Source organism: Oculina patagonica, chromosome 4, assembly GCF_052425735.1.
Source record: "Oculina patagonica isolate OP01 chromosome 4, crgOcupat, whole genome shotgun sequence".
Lineage (NCBI taxonomy): Eukaryota > Metazoa > Cnidaria > Anthozoa > Scleractinia > Oculinidae > Oculina > Oculina patagonica.
The window spans coordinates 26,521,645-26,545,800 of NC_135761.1; the positions used below are offsets into that span (position 1 = coordinate 26,521,645).

The 24,156-nt window shown below is 39.8% G+C and overlaps 1 protein-coding gene across 1 annotated transcript in view; it reads right to left on the minus strand.

Moving 5' to 3' along the window:
* LOC144650047 (uncharacterized) overlaps nt 1-24,156 on the minus strand; it is a 57,416-nt gene that overhangs the window by 16,421 nt on the left and 16,839 nt on the right. Inside the window, 3 exon segments of the mRNA XM_078509691.1 lie at nt 3,560-3,741; nt 4,215-4,429; nt 5,162-7,082. Of these exon segments, the coding sequence (XP_078365817.1) occupies nt 3,560-3,741; nt 4,215-4,429; nt 5,162-7,082 (2,318 nt within the window).

Consider the following 24,156-nt stretch of genomic DNA (forward strand, 5'->3'; position numbering starts at 1 on the left):
TATTGTTAAATTAGAATATAGCCGCTGTATACGCGCAATGGAATTCTAGCGGGCATTATTTTTAATAGAACATAGCTGAAAACTATAGAAGCCCGGTACCCCGGATGTGCGAATTGTTTGTCGAGTTTCGCTGAACGCGTGACTTCGTCGACTTCGCCTCTATTCTCTCGTTTTGTTGTTTAAAATGCTTTAAAGCAGCAAGTTTTTATCAGAAACGTTTTACATGCTTAAATGGAAGTAAGACAGTGCCAAAGGAAGCGACAGATGAAGGAAGAATCGTTGAAATTTGCTGTTTTTCTTTGGAGTTTTGTACGCCACTATTTTGCCGTGAACTGCCGAAATTGTTTGGAAATTATTTAGCAAAACAAGCCGGACTCTAGAAACGCCTTGAGGTAAGAAACCTTTTTTAGCCACAATCTGAAGACAGAACACTCCACTTTTGTTCTTTTTAAATCGAAATTAGAGGCGAATTTAAAAAACTTGCTGCGAAACGAACGCATGGAAATTTTTCAATTGAATGAAATTGAAGTAGGCTTGAATGCGTAAATATTTCAACTAGATTTGTCGGCTTTGTGAGAATCTTTTGGTAGTCGGAGAAAGGACTATAAATAGGAAATATGAATGAAATGGTATCTTGGTTTATTTATAAAGAAGCCGCCAAAGAAAAGAATAAACTAAACTTTCACTTTCGATGTTGCGTGCGTTTGTAAATACCGTGAGCGGCCGTGAGCGGCCGCGAGTCTTGAAAGTTCTGTGCTCTATTTAATGCTATATTCTAAACCCACTAGAAGATGGTTTTCCTATGTCCTATAAGAAAATAATGCACTTTTGAGGTCTATAAAAGCAGCTGAATGCCCTCGCCTTACGGCTCGGGCATCCACTAGCAGCTTTTATAGACCTCAAGCGTGCATTATTTTCTTTTAATATACAATCTTCGTTCACTGTCCAAAATCCACGCGCGCCATTGGTTAAAATCGATCACGTGATTTTCCTTTATCTGTCGTCAGCAAACTCCGACAGTGCAGTATTGACAATAATTAAGGATGGGCCGATACCGGTTTTTCAAAACGATACGATATCGATACGATATTTGCCTTTTTTCTCGATATCGATATCGATATCGATATTATGACGTCATTTCCGTACTGACATCATTGGTATGTCACGTGATTTGATTGACCATACAAAGGACATTCTTGGCATTATAAATATTACCCAGGGATGTTGATTTTTTGTTTTTTTGTTTCACTATGGAGTAGATCAAGTCAAGGCAATAGAAAAATCCAAATATTGACAAGAACATCAATATTTGTTTGCGCAAAAGTGCATTTTTAAACGTCAGGTGCTGACCAGAAGACTGCAGGCTCAGGTCACGTGTGCAGTATCGAAAACGTATCGAAAGTGCGATATTTTTCGAAAGTATCGATACTTTTCAACATTGTCAAAATATCGATGTATCGAATATTTGGTATCGAGTATCGGCCCATCCTTAACAATAATGCACAAAAATCGTGCATTATTGAAAATGTCTTCAGCTTCAAGGCTTGCAAAAGTGAAAGAAAAAGATATTCCTCAAATTATCAACGATTCAATACCAAAAAATACCCAGAAGAAAACAACCTGGAGTGTTTTCATTTTCAAAGGTAAACTAAAGCTGAATTTTTTGTGTGCGATTGACTTGCTGGCTTGCAATTGTAAAAGCGATCGGCTCACCTTGAACAAGCTTCTCGCTGACTGTATTTATGAACGACTTCAGCTAAAGAACAATTTAATGGACCATTTTGAGCTTTTTTTATTTTTCAGCTTATATTTTTGGATTTCTGTATTATTGATCTTTACAGCCTGCATGTATAATTATGTACTACTCAAATTCTTCTTTATATTATTATTCATTAAAAGTCTAGTTCAAAGTTCGGTGAATCGTGTTTTTCTTGCAGTGTACTCAGATTGTATATTAAAAGGGTTAGAGACTGTTAGTTCGTGTTTTGTTGACAAATACACGCACTTGCTGGCCGCACAATGAACTCGAAATTTTCAATACTGCACTCGGCTACGCCTCGTGCAGTATTGAAAATTTCTCGTTCATTGTGCGGCCAGCGCGTGCGTGTATTTGTCAACAAAACACTCACAACAGTCTCTAACCCATAAATAGAACATGGAAAACCATCTTCTAGTAGGTAAATGGAGCACGCGGGAAGTTTGGAGAGCACGAAAGAAGCGTAAGAGTTGCCCGAGGCGATAGCCGAGGGCAACTCTAGCTTCTTGAGTGCTCTCCAAACTTCCCAAGTGCTCCATAACTCGATGGAGCACAGCTAAAAGCATGAACCAATTGTTTTATAACATTGCCGGTGGAATTGTGCATCAAAACCGGCCGAAGGAAAAAAACTGTGTTTATTGTGTGCAGTGTGAGAACATAAACTTAGCGGTCGAACAATAAATTACACATGTACAAGTTTACGCGACTGGAGCAGTTAGTGTCAAATGGCTGATAAATTGACTAAGTTTATATGGTGGCAGAGCGAAGGAAAAAAAAATGACGAAAACAGCAAATACTGCTGTTGATTGTGAGGTTAGTTTTCGCTGAATTAGAATTAAAATGTTTACTCCCGAGTGGAAGGAAATTAAAACAAAACAACCTCGAACAGCCGAACAGATTCCAAGGGTTAAAAGGGTCAAAGAATTCGGTTCCATGCTTGGTTTTAAGTATTTTTTCTGGACCGATTTTTTTGTAATTGATGTAAATAAACATTTATTTCTGAAAACTGTAGTTGAATGAAGCGGCCGATGAAGTAAATTTTTCCCGAACGGCAAAATCACAACAGAGCCGTAGACACTTTGGTGTAATGCTTAAAACGCTAAAACTGTCGTCAGGCAGCTAGTTTTTACTACCATCGAGCTGTTGTCATTCATGGTTGGCCCATTCTTCCACGTTAGGGCCGTGAAAAAATGATTTTCGTCCTTCGAGATTCGCACGTTAGTTGTTGTTTGAATGAAGAAAAGCACACAAACAACTTTGACGGCAAAATCAAATTTATTTTCTCTTTCGCTCTCCGTCTCGTAATAAGAAACAGCTTACCTTGTAGCTCGTATCCTTGGAAAAATGTGAAAGGATTCACTTTTCATATTCCGAAGATAATATGTCATCGCTTTCGCCAAACACAGCGTATGAACTTTACTCAGTGAGATTTTTACTAGTCGATTACGTGATCAGCGTGCTCCATCGGGATTTTGAGCACGCTTACGTATACTGAATTTGATTGCGCGGCTCTGCTAGCTATGTTATAAAAGGTTTTGGGCCGAAACTTTTAACGCCAACTTACTCTACCCCTACCCCCCCCCCCCCCCCCAAAAAAAAAAAAAAAAACAATAAGGACCAGTCCCTTAACTATTCGGAATGGAGGAATTTAAAAGAATGCTTTGAAAGTTACCTAATTATGGAACCATTCGAGGTAATATTTGAGACGTTCACCGTAGTCACTGCTCGATTGCATACGATAATTAATAGCTTTTAACATACTCCTACTACGACAGTTTTTCGTCAGCACAGCTCCAGAGTTACCTGATCGTTTTTTAACCAACTATACACCACGTTGCCTTTAGCAACTGCATCACATGTCCAAGAAACGTTCAATCCCAGATCCTCGCCGAGACTCACGGAGGGTGGTGGATGTCGCATAACACGAGGGCCGTTGTCAAAGCGAGTAATATTCGAGGCCACTGTTTTGTAGAACTTTGTTCCCTCTAAACAAATAAGTGTGTGTTAATTATACCAGTAAACGTACACACTCTAATGTGAGTTAGAGTCTCAAAGAAAACAAACCTTACTACTTGCATTTACCATTAGTGGGTTAAGTTTTTTTGTCACAAATTAATATAAGAACGCCTGTTACAGTCTACGACTAACTTGAATTTGGTAACAGATTAAGCTTAAGCAAGACAAAATGGAACAGGCAGCATAATACTAGAGTACAAATTTTTACTACGATAATTAGATTTAATGAAATGAAATTTTCCATAAAATTTTTCGAAATTCTTCGTTACGGGTTGGAAATGTCTCCACATGAAACCGCCAACGTAATAACTCTGATATTAAGCCCTTCCGCTCGAAAACGTGGAAAAACATGGAATCGGTTAAGTAGTGAAATCAAGTTATATGGCTTTATATATGACACTATCCTAAAAGCGTTATGGTAAAATGTCATTGTCGTTCTTACCTAACAGAGTCACACTGAATGTGCTTCCGTTGACTACTTCAAATTCACCCACACCAGTACTTCTAATCATCAGATACAAACTTTGCCATGGCTCCAGATATGCAGTTGCAGACAAACTGAGAACAACTGTCGAACCATTGATAACACCTTTTGTAGCCTTTAGGCCATTGGTGTTTTCCGTATCTCCATTGACCGATAGCAGTAGTTCTATCAATCTGAAATCACAGATTAAATCATTCAATTTTGGTTTCAACGTAGTTTTCATCGACTGCTCTAGAACATTGCCATTAAAAAAAAAAAAAAAAAACAGGCGCCCTTTTTTTATTTCATTATTGTTATATCTTTTCGTTAAGTTATCTACTTTTTCAATAATGTATAAATTTATGGCCGTGGAAATAAGTTTTTTGTTTTGTTGTTACCTTTTTGTGTTAGTTATAATTCTGTTTTAAAAATATAGTGCCGGATAGGGTTCATGTCCCGCTAGAGAGTCTCGAAGAGTCTTAAGAAAGACGTCGCGAAAGAAACTAAAATAATTTCTAAATTCCTGAGAGAGAACTTCTGAACATTTTAACTCAACGGCTGGAATGCTGAAAGTGCAATGTTACGAGAAAATCATAGTATAGCAAGATCATTCGACTCAGAGTAAGGGTAACGTAACAATATAATATGCTAAGTCAATCCTGAGCTTATAAAGTAGTTTGGAACATCATCGCAGTTAAAAAGATTTGGTAGTGTGAAATACCTTTGATTACAGCCGGTAATAAATGTATCCTGGCATGAAATAAAAACTTTACCGATCTCCTCCTAATTATTGCTGGCACTTCGCTCCATTCTCCTTCTAGGCTATCTGGCATTTAAATTGAACGTAAAAATTGGGGTATACACTAGTTGACTTATATATTTGCGTAAGCATCCTTGAAACAATAATGGCAGGGAAACCTGTTTACCTGGTTTGGTGAGATAAATTTGAAGTCTTCACCATAACTACGGCAGCAAGGAAGTAAACACCAGCAACATCAGCAACAAATATTCCTCTGCTGAGATCTGAGTGTTGCGACACACAGTGTGTATCAACGCTTTCCCAATGCTCGATACCTCTCCACCATTCTCCACTTTTGTAGCCGCTTGTTTTAGATCTCAGCGATAAACATGGCAGCTGGTTATCGTCCGTGACCAGTGCAGCAAAAAAGGTTGTATTTCTTGTTCTCAGGTATTGGGAATTGGAGTACACGGAAACAGCAATCGCTTCAGATGCATTCAGACGAGCAACAACAGCAACGCTATATGCGAGAGTAGAATCTGCTTCAGAGTTTGAAAAAATAAACAGAACGTCACGATTTGACGATCCTGTTGCTTCTAACTTTACTCCAACAAGACGTTCTTTATCTACTTCTAGTTGCACATTAATGGAAAGAATATAAAGGCCACTCTCCATCACATAGAATTTCTGCAAATATTTGCCGCTGTGGGTCTCCCAGTCAACTAACTCGTGCCATCCACTGGACCTCAAACCAAGAGGTCGATGTTTTAGTTGAACAGTTCTGTTCATTTCCACTCCACTCAAAAATTGGACAGAACGAGTGGCTGCCACAAGAGAGAATGTTTCATCTTTTGATTTTAAACACGTGGAAATGAGCTCGCCCTTTTCAAGGTCAACCAGTCCTACAAATCCAAAGCTATTGTCGTGCTGTTTTAAAGTACTGGAAACTTCAATGAAGCACTCTGCACATTTTCGTATTCCAACACAGGCAGTGACATTTTTCGGGACGTTTCCTCTAAGAATAAACATCACAGATATCAAATAAGTGCCATTTAAAGGTGCGGTAAAATCTCCTTTGTCACATGGTAATGTCGGACGATTAAGATTGAAAATGTTATCATTTATGTAGGCTAGCTGACCTCCAGCAGTTGACATAGATCGTATCACTGACCATTTACAAGGCACTGATGTATTACGAACATCCTGAACAATTTGATGAAGGCCAGGTGGTTGACGCGGTGAGAGAAATCGAACCATAGAAAACCAAGCACCTGCTTTCTTGTCATAAGCTCTATCTTTATTCTCAGATTTCACGCAGAGATAAACTTTCTGTCCTTTTCTCAGGTATAGCACTCCAAATGCACTTACGACAAACTCGACAGTTTTTCCCTCGCTAACTTTAAAAGCCGTGATACCATTGAATGCAATTTTGTCATCAATACAAACTCCACTATTGAAGATCATGTCGCCCCTTTTGTCATTCAAAATCAAAACGCTCTGTATGAAGTACAAACCGCTGCTCTTTATATCTACTGGAGCAAAGCTTGGCACTTCTAGGTTTTTAGAGAACAAATTGGGAACACTCCAGAAATACACTTGATTAAAACCCAAGGTGCCAGATTGGAAATTTGTATTTTTTGTCACAAATCCAGCACTATAATCACTGTCCCAAGGAGAAATCAAAACGACGGAAAAACTGCTGTTTGCCAACACCTTCCACGGTATAGCACTTTGACACTGTACTTCTAAAAAGATGGAAACATACTGATCTGCAACGAGGCGCACTGTACTCACCAGTGTCAAAGTACTCGCGAAGTCACCGCTTGGGTTATTTGAAGGTATTGGCTGAAATGTCCTACCTATAGGTTTGCTTGGCTGCCCGTTCAGTCCTTCCAGCACTATGGTCATGCTGATTTGAGACAATCCTGAATGGCGGATTAAGATATTTGCACTAGCAAGGTAAAAGCCATCTTTTTTAGCCGTATATCGTCCTGAGATTGAGTTAAATTGTGCACTGTTCTTGAAAAAAGGGTCAAATACTGGTTGTACGGTTTTCCATCCTCCTATTTCTCCACACGAAGAACTTTGATTAGTTTCCTCCTGTTTTACTGTTGTAAAAGGATATTAAATAAAACTGTTTACTACATGGTATATATACAAATGGAGACGATTGGTTAGTGTATTCTTGGAAACAAACCAAGACTTTAACTGAGGATAACCCCCGAGAAGTTTTCGGTTTCTGGAAGTGAAAAAAGATCCCGTTGCTTTCTACAAATGGCCAATTCCCTCTATAAAACAGGCTTGCAGGGAATCATGGTAGTTGTATTCAAGTGCCTATGAAGTAGAAAATATTTGCTGCATATTTGACAGGCGTAGCGAAAGATAATCCACTCCCAACAAGCTAATGAGGATAATAAATACAATACAATATGTGCACCAGGTGTGTTCCGAGCAGGATCCTTTAACCCACTTTAAAGAGTGGCAAATGGGGATATTAGTTTTTTGCCATCTTGTATCTTTGAAAAAGGTCACTACCGATGCCAAGTTTCAAAAATATCACTCTTATCTTTTCAGAGATATTCTTGATTTTGTAATGGATCTTTTAGTGAAACGATTTATGACGTCATCACTTTCCTCATTTGCATCATAAAAAACCTTTATATCTCTAAAATGAAAAAATATATTTAGAAAAGGAAAACGCCATTCCTCTTTATTTTGAAAAGTCTTTTAAATAAGCAGCAATTATTTTTTACTTCATAGGCACTTTCGGCATTGCCAAGTCTCTCGCATGTTTGACTGAATACAACTACCACGATTCCCTGCAGGCGCGTCTTATAGAGGGAATTGGCCATTATACTCTGAGAAAAGCCTTTCTCAGAACTGTTAACTACATAGTATATATTAGACTGTTTCTGTTCAGATAGGAAACTACACAAGAAGAATGAATTTTCGTTATCAAGTTTTCGAATTATCATTATCAAGGTATCACTATCAAGTTAAAATCATATCATGTATCACTATCATTCTCAAATCTCGATCACTCAAGTGATTCCACCATTAACCAAGCATAATAGACATATCATGACAAATCACCCTATCACAGGAAGAAGAAGATAGTAACTTAATTACATATTCTTATAATATCACGATTTATCACTCTATCACTGGGAGAAGAATGAATTCGAACTTCATTAATTATTCAGATAATATCATGATTTATCACTCTATCACTGGGAGAAGAAAGGATTTCTAACTTAATTAGATATTCTGATAATATCATGATAAGATAAAAAAATCAACCCCTTATATCATCAAAGATATATCATGATAACAGCAACATCCCTTAAGGGCCCACTGACGGATTTCTCGCGCGTTGCTAAGGTGCTAAAAGAGCGCGCGCTGTATTGCGTGTACAGGTTACTCACGCTATCTGTACGCGCCAGATGTGCAAAAAAAATTCCTTTCGAGCACTTCTTCAAACTCGCCAAATAAGATGAAACAATAAGAACTACCGAAAAACTTCCTGGCTAATAGTTGACTTCACATCTGAGAATCAGTCAGATTAAATTGAACCAGGAAAAGCAGTTTTTTTACACATGCAAATAATCTCAAAAGTGTACGTGTACAACTAGCGCGCGCACTGTTCTCTTGTCAGATGAATTACGCATGCGTCAACAAAATGATTTCCGGTTTGCAAAAAAAATCTAAATACTTGGCGGTCTTTAATTTGATTCACTTTTTTTCGACGTTATATTTTTCCGACCTGGGTCGGGAACATAACTAAGTATTCATTTGCTTAAATCATTTTTAATAAAAATTTTATGGACAAATCAATATTTTAAATCTCTCTAAAAAAATTATTTTCCATAATGAAATGAAACCCATACTTACCAAGATACAAAAACAAATAAAGATCATGACACCATGAATGATTTTCTGATAACATGCAAAACATCAAAAATTTTAGACTTTTTCTTTATTGGTCACGTGATCATGGGCGTGGCCCGATGACGTCATATTTACGTTATGGACTGAGTAAAAGATTCAACCATAACTAAACAAGAAAAATTGCTAAAACTATATAACCGTGAATGTCCCTAGCAACGGGTCCAAATATATACGTCAGTGGGCCCTTAAAAGGGACATAAGAAAAAAAACATGATATATCATAAGGCAGTGATAATTAGTTCTGATATAATGATAATACGCAATACTGCACCCACAAGTTAATTAAATCCACCGCATTTTTTTCATGAGACTATCACGTCTTCGACGCTAATTTATTGCCTCTTGTTAATGGGATTTCACCCCCAAAAAAGGGGCTAACCGGAACCTACTATACTTGTAGGCGTCAGTATTTTCTTTTTGTTTAATTTTTTGTGTCATAGTTTCGTGTTAGTTTTCGCGTTAATTAGTTCTCTTTGTTTTTAGTCTATTTCTGTACATGTTACTTTTATTTGCATATTGGTTTATATTCTGTTGCTTGTAATTTATTCTTTTAGTTTTGTTTGCGAGTATTGAGTCGAGTATCGAGTTTACGGTTTATTTCTAGTCTACTGTTTCAAGTTCTAGTTCACGGTTCGTCTTTGGTTTTTCCTGTCGTCACATTCGTCTTTGTAAGTTTCTTGTTTATTTCGCTTTGTCGTTTCCTGTTTTCCTCATTTTGTTCGTTGTAAGTTATTTTATGCTCATTTCTGTGTTCGTAATTTTGTTATTTTCAGTTACCGCATCTATCTCGATATTAAATGTGTGTACTGCAAGATGGACTACGTGTGATTAAGCGTTTGCGACTACATTTGTAAAAAGACGAATTCGTATTGTTGGATTATGGTTTAAATGTTGGACGATGTCTCGCGTTGGTGTGGATAAAAACTCATCAATTTCTGGCGGGAAAAGTGGCCAACCTGTTCAGCGAACAAGTACACGTGTTCGTCAAACTAACACTTCTGTGGATCAAGAAGGAATTGTACTCGAACGGATTCGATCGCTCAGAAGGCAAAGAGGAGGAGTGTTATCTTCTTTAACGGCTAAACGAAGAGAGATCGATAATCTGGATGCGGTGAAAGCTAAGCTTTCGGAAATCCGTCGCTATTTCGGAGTTTTACTGAAGCTCACGATGTGTACAATGCGGCTCTGGTTGAAGAAAGTCAAAGGCAAGAGTCCGACGTCTATTTCGCCGACATCGAATCAAGTCTTAATTTCTTCTGCCGTACGGTTAATGATTGGTTACGTGTAACGAAAGCCAGCCTTCAGGAAAAGGAGATAACGCCTGACGACAGCGCTTCTCAGCTTGGGTTTGGTGTACGTAACAGGTCTAAACGATCTGAATGTGGTTCAAGGGCTAGTCAGTTCTCTAGAACAAGTTCTATCTCGGCTGCAAGAGCCAAGGAAGCTGCCCGGATCGCGGAACTTCGTGCGGAAGTACATGCTTTAAGACAGCGTCATTCACTTCAGGAGACAGAGCTTCACTTGAAAAAGCAAGAGTACGAGCTGCAGTTGAAGAAGGATGAGCTTAATCTCCAAACGGAATATGCTAAGGCTGTTGCAAGAGAAGAAGCTTATGCCCAAGCAGAAGCAGGAAATCTTCCGCCGAGTAATGTGGTCCTCAAATCTCGTTCTGCTATTTCAATTCCGTTCTCTGACACTAAGGAGCCAATGACTGACGGTTCGAAACGTGCGCCGAAAGTAACTTCTGGCAAGAACGTGGAACCGAAAGTACCTTCTGACAAGAAAGAGAAATCGAATGTCAAGCCAAGCACTATGTCTAGTGATCGAAGGAGTGTTGTGAGCAGTTCCAGTTCCGGCTCTGACAAATCAGGACTGAGTGACCAGGACTACGAGATTCTTGTGCAACAAAGTCGAGTAATGAAAGAGTTTGTGAATCAGCAGCAAAGGAACTTGCTACCAAGGAGACGTGTAATGGAAACCCCCTGGAATATTGCTCTTTTATGCGTGCCTTTCAAACTGTTATTGAAGCCAGAGAACCTGATTATGCTGGGAGGCTTTACTACCTAGAGCAGCACACTACTGGTAGAGCGCAAGAAGTAGTACGTAGTTGCCTCTACATGGAACCTAAAGAAGGCTACCTGAAAGCAAAGAAGCTTCTTGAGAGCAAATTTGGCCAGAAATACAAGATTGCAATGGCCTATGTGGACAAAGTCACGAATGGTCCGGGCATTAAAGCCGAAGATGCCGAAGCTCTAGAAGGTTTTGCGATTTTGCTGTCCAGTTGCACTAACACCCTAAAAGCTTTTGGCTATTCCAGTAAGTTTGAAAGTCCGGAAAGCATGCGGAAGATTGTTGAGAGGCTTCCCCCGAAATTGCAAGCTAGTTGGCGGAACGAAGCGCATCGTATCCTTAACACAGAAGCGAGGGAGGTCTGTATTGATGATATTTCGCTGTTTGTTGAGCAGAAAGCACGTGCCTTGTCCAATCCTGTCTTTGGAAAGCTCCCCTGTTTGGAAAAGGAGAAGAAGAATAGCAAGGATAAGCGTCCGAAATCCAAATCTGAGAAGCCTGGTAGTAATCAGTTGAGCCTGGTCACAATTTCTGGAAAGCAACCTCCACCTAGTTCATCTGGGATGTTTCGAGTCCAGCCAAGACTCCCAAGAAGAACTGTCTGTTTTGTAATGCAGATCACTACCTTGCAGAATGTCCCGGTTTTGCCAAATTGTCTGATACAGAACGTCATGACTTTGTAATGAAGCAGAGGCCATGCTTTGCTTGCTTGAGAGGAGGCCATCAGTCTATCAGAGTATGTTCCATGAAGAAACCCTGTATCCACTGTAACAGAAAACATGCTACTGTGATGCATTTTTCTACCCCGAAAGTCGTTGTTGAAGCTGCCGAGAGTGGAGCAGATAGGTCCCAGAGTAATGTCAACCAGTCCAACACTGAGCAGAGAAGCGCGGATCACATTTGTGCCCTGACTACGATGGAAGGCTCCGTGACTGCGTTACCCATTGTTGCTGTTAAGATAAGAGTCGTAGGAAGTCCTCTATGCATCGAGACTTATGCTTTGTTGGATAACGGATCTAACTCCACCTTTTGCTCGGCTAGCCTTTTGGAACGCCTTGGAATCAATGGCAAGAAAACGAGACTCAAGCTAACCACCATGGATAGCAGTAAAAATGTGGACAGTTTCATTGTTACGGACCTGGAGGTTACTGATTTGGACGAGAATGTTGTCATTACCTTACCGGAAGTTCTTTCCAGGCCAGCCTTGCCCGTAGCGAAGGACAAAATCCCTAGACAGGAGGATGTGGAACGATGGCCGCACCTTCAAAGTTATGTGTACTTGCCAGAGTTGTATTCCGAAGTAGATCTGTTAATTAGAGCTAATGTTCCTGAAGCCCTGCAGCCCAGAGAAGTCATTCCTGCTTGTCATGGTGGTCCATATGCAACTAGAGTTGACCTTGGCTGGGTCATCAATGGTCCAACAGGAAGGAAACAGAAGTATGCACCCTCCTCCAGTTTCCTCATCAAGTGTAAGGAGACACATCCTATGTGTGCAGCATGTGCTGATTTTGCGGATGCATCCCCTTCAAGTGGTTTAAGTATGTCAAGGGATGACTTGAAGTTTATGAACATTATGGAAGATTCAGTTGTGCAGTGTGAAGATGGTCATTACCAGGTATCTCTACCGTTGAAGAATCCTAACTTACAGATGCCAGCAAACAGGAGTCAAGCAGAACGCAGGACACTCTACCTCAAACGTAAATTCGCCAAGGATGAAAAGTTTCGTGAGGACTATGTCGGTTTTCTGGAAGAGGTGATAAGTGAAGGTTTCGCTGAAGAGGTCCCCCCGGATGTCCTTGAGAGATCGGATGGAAGGGTATGGTTTATCCCTCACCACGGCGTTTATCATCCAAAGAAGCCGGATAGAATACGTGTGGTTTTCGATTGTTCCGCCCAGTTTCACGACACGTCGTTGAACAATGAATTGTTTCAAGGTCCAGACCTAACGAACAATCTGGTGGGTGTCTTGATTCGTTTTCGCCAGGAGCCAGTCGCAGTGATGGGTGACGTACAAGCTATGTTCCATCAAGTGCGTGTTCCAGAGGTAGAACGAGACCTACTTCGTTTCCTTTGGTGGCCCAAGGGTGACTTTTCCAAGGAATTAAAAGAGTACCGAATGACCGTGCATCTGTTTGGCGCAGTTTCGTCGCCGAGCTGCGCCAATTTTGCCATGCGGCGAAATGCTGAGGACCACAAGCATGTGTTTTCCCCCGATGTGGTTAGTACCGTCTATAAGAACTTTTACGTCGACGATTGTTTGAAGTCTCTTCCTCCAGCTGCCGTTGCAGTGAGACATGTCGAAGAATTACGTAACCTAATGCTACAAGGGGCCTTCAATTTGACCAAATGGACCAGCAACGATCGAGAAGTTTTGGAATCGATTCCAGTGGAAGCTAGATCAAAGGATGTCAAAGAGCTTGATCTCGATAACGACGCGCTTCCCACAGAGAGAGCCTTAGGCGTATCGTAGTTTGTCGAGTCAGATACGTTTGGTTTCAAAGTGAACATTAAGGAGAAACCTTGTACGAGACGTGGAATCCTATCAGTTGTTAGTTCAGTGTATGATCCTCTCGGTATGGCTGCGCCTTTCGTCCTTCCAGCGAAACTGCTCCTCCAGGATTTGTGCAGAAAGGGCTTGGGTTGGGATGACGAGATTCCCAGCAATTACTTATCTCGGTGGCAAGTGTGGCTTAACGGGTTGCCGAAGCTTTCCGAGATCTCTGTTGATCGTTGCGTTAAGCGTGGAGTTGCCGGAAGAATTGTTTCAAGTGAGATCCACCATTTCTGCGATGCCTCACAGTCTGCTTATGGTGCTGTTTCATATCTTCGCGTGGTTGATTCTAATGGTCAGATTCATTGCTCTTTCCTGCTAGGCAAGTCTCGCCTCGCCCCTATGAAACAAGTGACCATCCCGCGATTGGAGCTTGCAGCGGCCACTGTAGCCATCCGTCTAAACATGGTATTGAAGCAGGAATTGGAGATTCCTATCGATAGCATCACTTTTTGGTCTGACAGTATGACTGTGTTGCGTTATATTGGAAACGAATCCAAACGTTTCCACACTTATGTTGCCAATCGTGTCGCCTTCATTAGAGAGGATTCAAGCCCTTCACAGTGGAGATACATCGACACAAAGTCTAATCCTGCTGATGACGCGTCCAGAGGTGCTTCTGCAGAGTCTTTCATTAAGAATGACCGCTGGTTAAAGGGGCCGGCGTTTCTCCTGAAGCAGAAATCCGAATGGGAGAAATCTCCTCAATGCAGTGCAGAATTAGAAGAAGACTACCCTGAGGTGAAGCGAGAACCGAAGTCCTTGGTTGTTCATGTGAATAACGCGTATTGTGGTTTCACTTCTATCGTCCAGCGTTTCTCGTCCTGGTTCAAATTGCTGAAGTTTATCGCGCTGTGTCTTCGCTGTCAGTCGAGATTCCTAACAAGGAAGAAAGAGACACGACAACAAGATATCGACCAAGATGACAAGTTTGATGTAGAAGAATTGGAGAATGCAGAGCGAGAAATTCTTAAGTTCTTCCAGAATGACGCCTTCTCAGAAGAGATGGAAGCTGTCAAAAGCGGGAAATGCGTCAAGAAATCGAGTGCACTTGCAAGTCTTGATCCGATCCTTATTGATGGTCTTCTCCGTGTTGGTGGACGACTCAAGAGAGCGCCTTTACCTGAAGATTCAAAGCATCAGATTATCATTCCTAAAGGGTCGATTACTTATCATGCATTTTCATGAAAAGAGTGGCCACTCAGGCAGAGAATATGTCCTATCCCTGTTGAGAGAAAGGTTCTTGTTGATTCGTGCCAATTCAAGTGTACGTGGTGTGCTTTCGACCTGCTTCGCGTGTAAACGGCGTCATGGTTCTGCTGGAGAACAAAAGATGGCGCAACTGCCATCTCCTCGAGTCACTCCAGATCAACCTCCTTTTACATGCGTGGGAGTAGACTATTTCGGTCCGTTCCTTGTTCGTCAGAAGAGAAGTCTCGTGAAACGTTATGGTGTAATCTTCACCTGTCTGGCTGTGCGAGCTGTGGATTTGGAAGTATCTCACACGCTGGACACTGATTCTTTCATTCTTGCTTTGAGGAGTTTCATCTCTCACAGAGGACAGGTCAAAGAAATACGCTATGATAATGGCACAAATTTCGTAGGAGGTGAAAAGGAGTTGCGTACCTCGATTGAAGAGTGGAATCAAGCAAAGATTCACGAAGCCCTTTTGCAGAAAGGCATCAAATGGGTCTTCAATCCACCAGGAGCGTCTCACCATGGTGGTGTCTGGGAGAGACTCATCGGGTCTACACGTAAGGTCCTGGGAGCCTTGTGTAAAGAGCAGAATTTAGATGACGAGAGCCTTCAGACCTTGCTATGCGAATCACAGAGCATAATCAACGGAAGACCTCTTACAACCGTTTCTGATGATCCTAGAACCGCTGACACCTAATCACCTTCTTCTGCTCCACAACGATACAGCTTTTCCTCCTGGTCTGTTTGAAAAGAACGACCTGTACTCAAGAAGAAGATGGCGTCAGGTGCAATATCTATCTGATGTTTTCTGGTCTCGCTGGAAGAAGGAGTATCTTCCCCTGCTACAATCGCGCCAAAAGTGGCTTCGTCCAAAGAAGAATTTTGCCGTTGGAGATGCAGTTATAGTCGTCGATGAATGTACACCCAGGAATGTCTGGTTGATCGGTCGAGTTACGGAGGTGTTTCCTGACAAATATGGTTTCGTCCGCCGTGTGAAAGTTAAAACGAAGACATCTACATTGGAACGACCTATCAGCAAACTGTGTCTGCTTGAGGAGCAAAGTACGGATGTTGAGAACTGAGATGTCGTGACTATTTTGTTTGCGTGACAGCACAGGATTGCGTGTCTGACAGAAACATTGAGTGACAATCATGACTTTAAGTGACAGTTACTTAAGTAAGGGCCTGTTTACATGATTCCGGAATGACTTTCATTCCGGAACGAGTTCATTCCATCCCCATACATTTCTCTGTATCTGTTTACATGATACCGAGACGAAAGTCAAGTCATTCCGGAATGAGTTCATTCCGGTTTTCATTCCGGAATGAAAGTTTCGTTCTGGAATGACATTTCATTCTGGTATCATGTAAACACAGAACGAATTTCGTTCCGAGATGAAATCGCAACTCATGAAACCGCATACGGACTCCACAGTTTGAATTCTGAGCGAAAAAACGTAATAGCATTTACTGTTTAGCCCAAAGAAGCAGCTCTATGGTCAAATTACTCGTTAAAATAGCAGATACGGCAATTAATGGGCACAAAAACATGTTTGCGTAAAACATGCGCCATCTTGTTTTGATCTCGCGCGAAAACCGCGCACGTGAAAATGCCTTTGGTTGAACTGGTCGACTCTGTCATGTAAATGCAGAACGAACTTCATTCCGGAACGAGTTTCGTTCCGGAATGAAAGTCATTCCGGAATCATGTAAACAGGCCCTAATTCTGAGCCTTGATTTAATTTGTTAGTAAATACAAGGTTTTCACCCTCGTATTTAGGGGCCGGAATGTAGGCGTCAGTATTTTATTTTCGTTTAATTTTTTGTGTCATAGTTTCGTGTTAGTTTTCGCGTTAATTAGTTCCCTTTGTTTTTAGTCTATTTCTGTACATGTTACTTTTATTTGCATATTGGTATATATTCTATTGCTTGTAATTTATTCTTTTAGTTTTGTTTGCGAGTATTGAGTCGAGTATCGAGTTTACGGTTTATTTCTAGTCTACTGTTTCAAGTTCTAGTTCACGGTTCGTCTTTGGTTTTTCCTGTCGTCACATTCGTCTTTGTAAGTTTCTTGTTTATTTCGCTTTGTCGTTTTCCTGTTTTCCTCATTTTGTTCGTTGTAAGTTATTTTATGCTCATTTCTGTGTTCGTAATTTTGTTATTTTCAGTTACCGTATCTATCTCGATATTAAATGTGTGTACTGCAAGATGGACTACGTGTGATTAAGCGTTTGCGACTACAATACTACTCACATGTGATACGTCCAATCAGCTTCGCGAATAGATTCTTTGCATGTGTAAAGTATAACCAATGAGCATCTAGAGTAGAACCATTCAACCAATCAGAGCACGAGAACTCAATTGGTTTCCAAGGAGGTGGGGAAAACAACGAGCCGCAAGTTTATGTTTATGTTACGAAACTTTGCCTTAAGAGAACTTTATGGAAAAACAAGCCAATAGAAACAGACCAATGACAACCTAATGAATACAGTTATGATATGATGATGATAAAATCATTGTTTAAAGCCGGAGTGAAGACCAACTAAGTGTCGATAAGTGAAAGTGAAGAAAAGGTTTCCTTCGGAACTTACAACGCATCTGCGGACTTTCTTAGGGCCCGATTATATGGCGAATTTCAGCCCGGCTTCCAAAACAAATCTTCTTAAAAACACGTTTGCGATTACATGAAAAAAGTTTCATCCCGGGCCGAATTACAGCCTGGGCTGAAATTTCCAGTCCGGTTTTTGAAACCGGGCTGGAAATCTCAGCCCGGGCAAACGGGCTGAAAACCCTCATGTAATCGCGTTTTCAATTTCAGTCCGGGCTGAAAGTGAGCTTGCGGATGCGCAGTGGTGGTTTTCAACGAAAGAAAATGGCGGCCACGATAATTATTCAATTTTTAAAGTGTTCAGCCCGGGCTGAAATTCTCCATGTAATAGCAACAAAATTCCAGCCCGGTAAACCGGGCTGAAATTTCAGCCCGGGCTGAAATTCGCCATATAATCGGGCCCTGAGAATATTCAAGCATTGCTGGAACGCCATGGTTAAACAAATGACATTTTTTGAATGGCCGTTATTATGCTAGAGACGTTAAAGCTGTCTTAGACGTTAAAGCTGTCTCGAGACGACATTAACGTCTAGTATTAAAACGGCAAATAAGACAGACGCCTTTAACGTCTGATGGCTTCAACGTCTTTTCGTAAGAGCGTCTGAACGACGCTCTTATCGGACAGCTTTAACGTCCCAGACGTTAAAGCCGTCTAGCATAAAAACGGGACGTCGTTAACTAGTATTAAAACAGTAAATAAGACTGACGGCTTTAACGTCTGATGGCTTTACGTCTTCGTGTCCAGTGTCCTCCGAGTGTCGAACCCAGTCTTTTATTATTTTTTTCTGAAAAGCTGTCTACTAAAGGCGTCCCGTTTTTATACGTCTTAGACGTTTAAGTCGTCTGACGACATTATCGTCTCTAGCATAAAAACAACCATAATGTTAGACATTCTGGAATTCTGCGGCTTGGCACAAACTGTTGCCGTGGTATTTACCCTTCAAAGGCGGATCGAAAATGTCTGGTTTCTATTGCCTATCACAGCTAGCAGGACAGTCCTTGCACTAAATGTTAGCCATGAATGTTGATGTTTGGTCTTTTTCTTCCACTGTTGTATCAGCAACGTGTCGAGATCAAGTCAAGGCGTTAGAAAAATTCAAACATTGACAAGAACGTTAATATTTGTTTGAACAAAATTGCATTTTTAAACGTCAGGTGCCGACCAGAAGACCGCAAGCTCAGGTCACATGTGCAGTATCGAAAAAATGCGATATTTTTTCGAAAGTATCGATATTTTTCAAAATATCGGTGTATCGAATATTTAGCATCGAATATTGGTCCATCCTTAGTCATCAAAGTCTTCTGGTCAACTTAAAAAAACGACGGAAGTCTTTGAAAAAATTCGGTTCCCAACCTGGTTCCTAACTCGAAAGATAGGTACCTTCGTAACAAAGTAATCACAAACTAATGATTAAAATAGGTCGATATCAGATTTATCAAGAGAACTTAGATTATGCCGTTGTGTAAGTCAAATAAGGTGGAAAATGAAACCCATCTCATGCCTGACATTGAAAAAACATTAACATCACAAACTTCTCATCTCTACAAATTATAATGTAACCAAGCTAGTAATGAAGTTTATTTCCTCCTGTATGATTGTACGTGATGCGTTGTCATTAGAGCAGTTTTCACTTGAGTGTCGAAAGTTATTTGATTTTACTTTGGTTTTGCATTACTACTCTCAATGATTGGCTCAAACATATCGCGCTACTTTCTCAGCCAATTAGAAGTAAAACCAAAACCAATTGTGAGCTTACTCGCGCGCGTTTTCGCGAGCTTAGTGACGACTGCATGTAATTACTTCCAGTTTTGATTGATTTACTGAATTGTAAGTTTCCCTTGCGATTGGTCAGAGTTATTACTTTGGTTTTGGTTTTACGACACTCAACTGAAAACTGCTCTATCGAATAAAGATGATGTAACTTAAAATTACAAGTATAATGCTAATGCGGAATTGTCGAAATCTTCTGGGTTTTGCTAAACTTTGACGGTTCCAGTTACGGTTACTCTATACAAAATTTCCCTCAACAAGATACTGAAGGAAACAAATCTGGATGTACGCAAGTTAAAGCAGTTTTTGGTGTGGAAGTGCTCGTGTTTTGCAGACAATAATTTCCAAAGCGGCGATCGCTAACTGGGCGCAATCTTGTTAATCATACTCAGTCCGTGTTAAAAAAAAAGATTTGTTTGAATAATTAGTTATAGTTTTAATTCTATTATTTTTATCGTGCTTTGTAATTTAGCAACTTCTGTGTCTATATACTGAACAAATTTTCCTCGTTTTTGATAAACAATTTACGGCAAAACCGTTTTCGCAACGAACCTGAAAAATGTTTTGCGTAGTGAGTTTGACGTGTCTGCGAGCGCTGTAAAAATATTATATTATTAAGATTTCCAGCGTTTTCACTACACTTAATGAAAAGTCAATGAAAGAAGTTGAATACTAAATCACTTGTTAGACGTTTTGACCTGTGTATCATTCAAATAGAGAACATTTTCATAATTTTGTTTGCGTTGTTTTCATCATTGGCACACGCCGTACGCGTTCGATACGATTCTCAGATGATGCTGGATGTATTTCCAAACCTAGAAGCCAAAAACACTAAAAGAAACGGAAATAATAGTGGAATTGTAAATCCCTTATTCGATGGTTTAACATATAACACAAGCTAACATTTTGCTCATTGAACGAACGTCTTCTGAAAAGGAGCAGGTATTAATCTATTGGTCTTACTTCCTCATTTCCTATACATTTCAAAGCGTTTAAAAGTCGTCTCACTGGCGTACAATGCTATCATTTGACACATACCAGGGGTCAATCAGTGCTTTGCCCATTGGATGAGCTATACCCGATACCGTTTTCAATGATACCTTTATTGTCGTTGTTTTCTTGCCAAATAATGAAACTTGACACTTGTTTATTCGTAAAAACGTATGTGACACAGTGGTTGTCTTCCATTCTTTTTTCTTGCTACCGGTGAATTTGAACGGTTACACCCTGCTCTAAAGCAGGGTGTAACCGTAGTCATTTGAGCGAATCGACATCTTCACATGTGTTAAGATATGATTTTTTCAGCAAGAGAAATCCTGGTATTTCAATCTAGTTTATATAATAAGAGTTTATCAATTCTTTTATACCCACGTTTGCGTGACAGTTCAGAGAGCGCTGTTGGTATAAAGGAGCGGGGCGTCATTTGGCCGTGTTACGCAACGCTTTACTGAAAGAAAGAAAAGCTGGCGAAAGAAAAATTCTGTCTTGATTTTATTAGTAATTTACTATAATATTTTTATTTTTATATTTTTTATATATTTAATTTATTTCTGTCTTGATTTTATTAGTAATTTACTATAATATTTTTATTTTTATATTTTTATATATTTAATTTATTTTTATATATTTTTTAAGTTACCCTCGACCCTCGACATGTTACCCTCGACTCTCGACATCAATCGTTTCATTTTGTTGAGGTAATCAATCCTATTAACAATGACAACAATGATTCGATTATTATAACAAGACCCGATAAAGGAAATGGTGTTGTCATTGTTAATAGGATTGATATACTCAGCAAAATAAAACGATTGATTTCTGATGAGACCAAATTTAAGAAGTTTAAGAGATCGTCGTTGATACACTAGATGTACATTGTTTATTTTATCTAAACCTCAATTGAACTTGTAGTTCACCTGTCGTTAATTGCCACACTGTAAGCGTATATAAGAAGCCTTGTTCTGAACAAAATTTGAATTACCTCGAGCTACCTACGAGATACGAATTACCTCAAGCTACCATCGAGTTACCTACAGCTGTCAAGAGTTGTTTAGTCCAGATGCAATAAAGAGTCAAGAGAAGTTCTTAAACCTTTGAGTGTCTTAATGTCGGCTGCTGAAACGCTGTCCGACTGATAAGAAGCTAGAGACCCTGTACCTCTGGCATGGTAACAGATGCCGTGCAGCGAGCCCGTGTTCTACCTAGACTACCTAGCTTTCTCCCCCGTACAAGTCGTCCGTTAAACAGCGCCCCAGCTGGCTATCCGTTTCCGTGCGTTTAGTGCACATGAGAGCCAAAAACCTATGGTTACACCTGACTTAGTTGTCGACAACAAACAGTCCAATGTGTAGAATGCTTACACCGAACAGAATCAGTTATCAATAACATTTAGTTTTCTATAACAAATAGTTGTCGACAACTAAATAACTAGTCTGTGGAGGCCCTCAATCACACACCTTCAAAATAGTGAAATTTATCAGAACTATGTAAAGAATTCATAATTAAGAAACTTGCGATAGTTTCGAAAACGCCCAAAAGGAAAGGTAAAATAGTATGTTTAGATCAACTTTATTAAGTAGTTTAGGGACCGGTCATTATTTATCAGGGGGGGGGGGGGGAGGGCCACTAAATCTTCGAAAAAGTGGGCTCAAAAATTGTGACCCTCCCCCAAATTGGAGCCAAAAAAATTGTGACCCTCCCCAAATTGGACTCTAAAAATTGTGACCCTCCCCTTTGAATGTACACAAACAAAAACAGCTTCTTGATTTTGTAGAAACCACGGTTTGCATTTAATTTGCTGCTTGTCTTTTGTCGTTTTTTTTATGTTTTTGCGATTGGTGATCGCAACCACAGATCTTTCTAATTGAAATCGGCATTAAGGGTTAGCTTTGGAATGAGCTAAGCTCCGTGCCCTCTAGGCTGGCCTTGTATTTTTCTCCCCCAGGAAATTTTGAGGGCAACAATATGAGCTACAATATGGCCCTTCCAGAATGCCATTTGGATTACTGTTGTTTCGAGCTATTAAAAGTTGGTAACGAAATGAAACTAAAAAGTAGCGATATACAATGCTTTGGGATGATCATTGATTAGGTGTACTTTAACTTTCTGGGTTCAACATGAACTGTTTAATTCAAAATTATTTCATCCTGGAAATAATTGCTTCAGGGTAGATTGCGTCTGATTGCTTGAGTCTCAAGCTTAATACGTGAGGCCCATGGAGCCTTGACTAAAACAGCTGTTTCATATGATACAAGTAAGTTAAGGGGGCTCTGGGGGCATGCACCCCCTGGAAAATTTGTTATTTTACGTCTTCTAAAACAAGAAATGTACTCAAAAATGTCAAAAATAATGAAAAGTTATCAGTTTATATCGGTGAAAAACACCTGTTACCAAAGGTACAAAACAATTCCTGCTGCAACTTACTAGTAAAAAAATAAAAGAACACCTGATAAATAGGCACTATCGACAAAATGCTTGACTGTTGCCGAGGGCAAAAGACAATATGTAAATAAGGCAAAGAGGTAAAGCAAAGTCAAAATACAGTCTTTGAAGTAGAAAAGTACCTTACTGGCCATACCTGGATACTAACGTGAATCTTTAGTCAACACAATTGTTCTGACATCACAAGAAAGGGCGAACATCAGTTTTAAAAATTGGGAACTTGTTACAAAAATCATTTGGGACACAACTGGTAGAGTTGTACGCTTAAAAAAAGTCAGAGCCCACCCCTTAATACAGTCTACAAAATAATGGCCCTCCCCAAAGTGGCGCTCAAGAAGTAGTGACCCTCCCCCCAAATATAGTGGCCCCTCCCCCCCCCCCCCCCCCAATAAATAATGACAGGTCCCTTAGCTTTACCCGAGATCTGTGTTGGACACGTTCACTGTGATTTACCGCTCACCCGTTGCCTGGTTTTATGATTATCCCGATCAAGGATCGAAAGTTTATGAACATTGTTTTGTAATATTGTTAATCATTTCAGTTTTGTTAGTTTTATATAGATTATGTGAGCTTCTGAACGTTACGTCGGATTGACCGCATGGCATAATGAATGTTACAACCTTTACATGTTATTCCCGCTTCGCTCATTTTTACTGTTTCATTTTTATTATTAGTTGATTTAGTAAAGTAGATTATATGTACATTCTGATTTCAGATCGAATAAAAAAGTATCAGTTAGACGAATGCGAGTATTCTTCGGTAGTGGATCGTCTTCGTTTTCTTGCGAAACGTTTACTTTACATTATGGTTCATCGTGTGCCGGACACATCAGTAAGCTGTTTTGAAGCGAATTTTGACGACAGATTACTGTCGATTCTGTTCACTCGAATAATTTTAAATCCATATGAGAAAAGGACAAAAACTTACTTGTCAACGACAAACGCAAAGTTAGTAATGTGACTCAAGACCATCAAGATGGGCCCATTTCTAGCTTACATTTCACACGGCGTTTCTAAAGTTATTGGTACTTAAAACAGGAACATTTACTGCCCTACAACCTGAAAAATCTTCGCTTTTCTAGCTTTTTCTGATTGTCAATTTAGTGTTAGCCGAATTAGTCCGCGATAGCGGCGGTCGTTCTGGGCAATGATATACTTGATCTTGCAGTCAAACAGAGACTTTGGTCAAGTTGAAAGATTCTGCTTACCTTCTTTGATCTCTCGTTTAGGGCGTTCAAGACGCAAATATTGAATATTTGGACGTGCTAAGTCACGTCTAGCCTGGGAATTGGAGTCACTGATTGGTTGGTCATAATTAAAGGGACAGTGTCACAAGAAGTATTCTAAGTTTTGTGTAAACTATGCTAGAACTATGAGGGTACACTCATTGATCAACAAAATAACCTTATTAATAATAATAATAATAATAATAATAATAATAATAATAATAATAATAATAATAATAATAATAATAATAATAATAATAAACATTTTTATAGCGCCTATCCAGGCCTGCTCTAGGCGCTTTACAAATAAAATTCTATCCTCAAGATGAAATTGAAAAAAATTCTATCCTCAAGATGCGAATAAACCCAAA